General features: G+C 32.8%; 1 protein-coding gene across 1 annotated transcript; it reads right to left on the minus strand.

Moving 5' to 3' along the window:
- Positions 1 to 9: 9 nt before the first annotated feature.
- On the minus strand, positions 10 to 1,819 carry LOC103520844 (voltage-dependent anion-selective channel-like; the record flags this gene model as incomplete). The annotated part of the gene is made up of 4 exons (XM_026831813.1): positions 1,812 to 1,819; positions 1,176 to 1,385; positions 684 to 798; positions 10 to 142 (listed from the first exon to the last, which is right to left on the minus strand). Coding segments are annotated over exons 2-4 (450 nt in total), but the record flags the coding sequence as incomplete, so codon positions are not given.
- Between the last annotated feature and the right edge of the window lie 1,863 nt (positions 1,820 to 3,682).

The raw sequence follows: 3,682 nt of genomic DNA on the forward strand, positions 1-3,682 counted from the left end.
AGATTGTACGGTTCTAATCTTACCATTGTATCCTAGTACACCAGCTGCACTGATTACGGGGTTCAGGGATTTGAATTCAGATTCCAAATTGACGGCAGCCAAAGAGTTTTTGTATTCACCACTCAACTTCACGGTTTTGTCACTGGAAACACAAACGCATTTATTTTATTTTTCACTCTTTTCAATATATTCCAACAGAAAACTTCCCGAGTCTGTGTATTGATATATTTCTTGGATTCCCTGTCTAAAATGTACATTTAGTTTTTTCTTTTTTTTTTAAGTTATTAATATACATAAGGTAAATATAGGTAGGAGGAAGTTACATTGGATTTCATAAAACAAAACCAAATTATGTCGTTTTCTTTAGACAGGTAACATGCATATTTATTTCTACATCAAGGAAAACTTCTCATGAAAAAAACTTATATGACAAGATGCCAAAAAATAATACCTATAGAAGCAACTGTCTACGCCAGGAGCTGTGTACTGAGCATGAAATGTACAAATTTACTTTCTGGGATGTTATATTGTGTGTAGATAAGTAATTGGAAAGGTCATTTCTTACAAATTGTAATATTTTACTGAGTAAGGGCAGAGTATTCTACTGAATTTGAAGGACACTATGTGGAAGGGTCATTTCTTATGACTTTAAGGTGTAATGCTTTAATATTTCTATTTCTTACCCAGTTTGAGGAGCAAAGGAGGTGTTGGCAGCCAAACGGGCTCCATCAATGATGTTACTGGAAACCTCTGTAGTCAGAACATTGTCTGTGTTCCATTTCTCTGAGAAGGTAAGACCTGAGGGAGAAAGAAATAGAACCATTAAAAAACGGATGCAAAACAAGAAAACATTAGGTAGTTTCTTAGATGCTGTTTGGGGTGAGAACACTTAATTTGATCCTTAAAGATTTTGATTTAATTAAAAAATCTTTTACAAACGTCTACCTTGAAATAACACTGCTAAGTTTTTATGTCATTACTGAAACTCAAACATAATGAGTCCTATATTCTACCTCTAAGCTGCTGGGGCTGGTAACCCTAAAGAGTTCAAAGAATTCAATAGTTCAAATTTAATACCTATGCTTTAATATTTTACTACAGTCTTCAAGAGATCAATAAACAATTTTCTACTTACATATCAAGATATCTACTTTGGAAAATGAAATGGTTCTTACCAGCATAGTTTTTGGCTTTGTATTTGGACTCAAGAGTTCCAAAGATTTTGCCGGACTCCAATTGAGCAGTACCACCTGAGTTGAATTCTACGCCAGAGTCAGTTTTGGTTTTCAGGTCAATCTTGATGACATCAATGTTGTAACCTTTGCTGAACAGGTCACGGGCATGCTTGCCAAGATCTCCATACAGAGGTGGGGCCATGATTTAATCTGTACAACAAAGGCATTATAAATTAGCTAGTTTTTTTATAACAATGTTCTATGGACCTTTGTGAGGATCATTGAGTAGTTGTTTAAGTCAATAGTGATTGATAAAAATATATAAATTTTAAAAATAGCAATAAATTAATTTAGTAGAAAAAAAATTCTGTGGAGATATCAATGATGAAACAATTTCTCACCCTTAGTGTATTACTAGGGTTTCTAAATGAAACTGCTCTGAATGTGGTGATTCCATAGGTGTACAAAAAATATTTCTCACAATATTGTCATGTAGAGCCTAGATACATGCATTGTATTTAAGTTATGATGGAATATTAAAGAAGAAATATGTACCTTAACCTTTCAAACCATTCTACAACCATTATAAGTAGTTCTAGGACATCAAAGTTTTGCAATTTGTCAAGTAAAAATTTGTTAGGTTGCTTTTAGTGCAGCCCAGAGGAAAAGTACCAAAGAAACACAGTGAAGGTGGAGTATCTGAGAAACAAGTCAATCCATTTCAATGAAGATTGTGTTTACTTCACCACTAATTGTCACATTGTTGGCTGTGTGGTGTAGGTTCTTTGGAATGGAGCAGTGCATGTCTTGCTATTATTAAAAATCTTGTATAATGAGTAGATAATAACTAGCTTTGAATTTACCAGAGAATTTTCTTTCCCCAACAAAAACACACTTACCTAACCATTTAAAAGCACTAGTTCATGTTTAATCAAAGTAACCTTGACCTATCAAAAATTGTATGTTGCAGATCTAACTAACATCCTTTTTATCAATCTGATATGCTTAATTTCTTCACTAATGGTTATGGACACAGTTTTTTTTTATGATTAACAAATTTTTATCATGAATAGGTACCCACCTACTTCTCTAGCATCAAGTGTTACAAGTTTTCTTTCAAGAATTCAAAGATGTTTTCAAGAATTCAAATTTCAAGAATTCAAAATGCCTAATTGAAGAGTAATTTTATTATCTTCAACCTTAGAGAATTTCATCTTATATTCCTAATTAGATGTGAAATTATATGAGAAAACCCCAAAATCCCACCTCTGCAAATTGTTAATCTTGAATAGAGCCATAAAAAGTTCTAAGTAGGTACCTACATACCTACTTACTTAACTTCAATGATGGGGATGTAATTTAGGTGTCTCAGGGAATGACTTACAGTGAAATAGACCTCAGGGTGATCAAAGTGCTAAGCTCAAAAACAATCTAATGGTAATAGAGAAAACCTCAGAACATTTTTTCCTGTTCTTCTAGGAGAGATAATTAGAAGTAAATTTATAGGTAGGTAATTGAAAATAATTATGTTGCAAATTGGACATTAGTTTCATTTTCTTACAGGAACTTACTAGAAAGAAAATGTAGGTAGGTAGATATGTATTAGGAGAATAATTCCATTATTGTGTAATCTGTATGGTTTTTTTTTTTTTTTTTAATTTGTGCACAGAGTATTTTCTGTAGATAAAAAAGTATCAGTGTTGCATATGACAGAAGGTTTGATTCCTGGTTGGTAAGTGTCTGATTTTAATAATTATTTGGTTTTTTGGTTACAGTGATTATCGAAACCTATATTTTATGAGTGTGAGTGTCATTTCCCTATAAAAGTATATAACCACCAATTCTACAATCTTGTTTTGAAATCTTTGTTTATCTCTTGGCATGCTTTAAGACTGTGCTCAGATTAAACAAAACCTCCTTTGTGAAAGTGACATGCCATGTAGGTACCCCTTCACAATTCTTTCTAAGTAATGGGTCAAGTAAAGATTGAGTAATTTAACATGGATACTTCAAGTTGGAAGATATCACACTTGGCTGTCAGCATTTGAAAATTTTCACCATGTGTTGAAACTTAACTAGCCCTGGTTCCAAATGTTCTAATCTTGTATTTTTACCTAAATGTTGATGAATTTGACAGGATAGAAGGTGGTTTCTAGTGAATTTAACTTCATTTCCCTTCCTAAATCATCAATAGAAAGGATATAATTTGGGTTTTGAAACCCAAAAACTAATCAAAACCTTATTTACGGTAAAAGAAATAGTCAAAATTGATGGGAGTAAAATCATCAAACCATCAGCAAGTACTCTATTAGCCAAAATGTTGCAATTAAAATGGAGGTTAGGTTTTACTGAGTCACACATCACAAACTGCCAGACAATCAATAATATCCTTTCTTTATTACATTTTCTGAGAATGTGCCACGATCTACTTTGATCCATGAACCATGAATAACCTATACCTGCTTCTGTTATCATTATCACTAGGCTAGGGACTAGGGCGGTGTGAT

Source organism: Diaphorina citri, unplaced genomic scaffold (genome assembly GCF_000475195.1).
Source record: "Diaphorina citri unplaced genomic scaffold, Diaci psyllid genome assembly version 1.1 scaffold4166, whole genome shotgun sequence".
NCBI classification, from domain to species: domain Eukaryota; kingdom Metazoa; phylum Arthropoda; class Insecta; order Hemiptera; family Psyllidae; genus Diaphorina; species Diaphorina citri.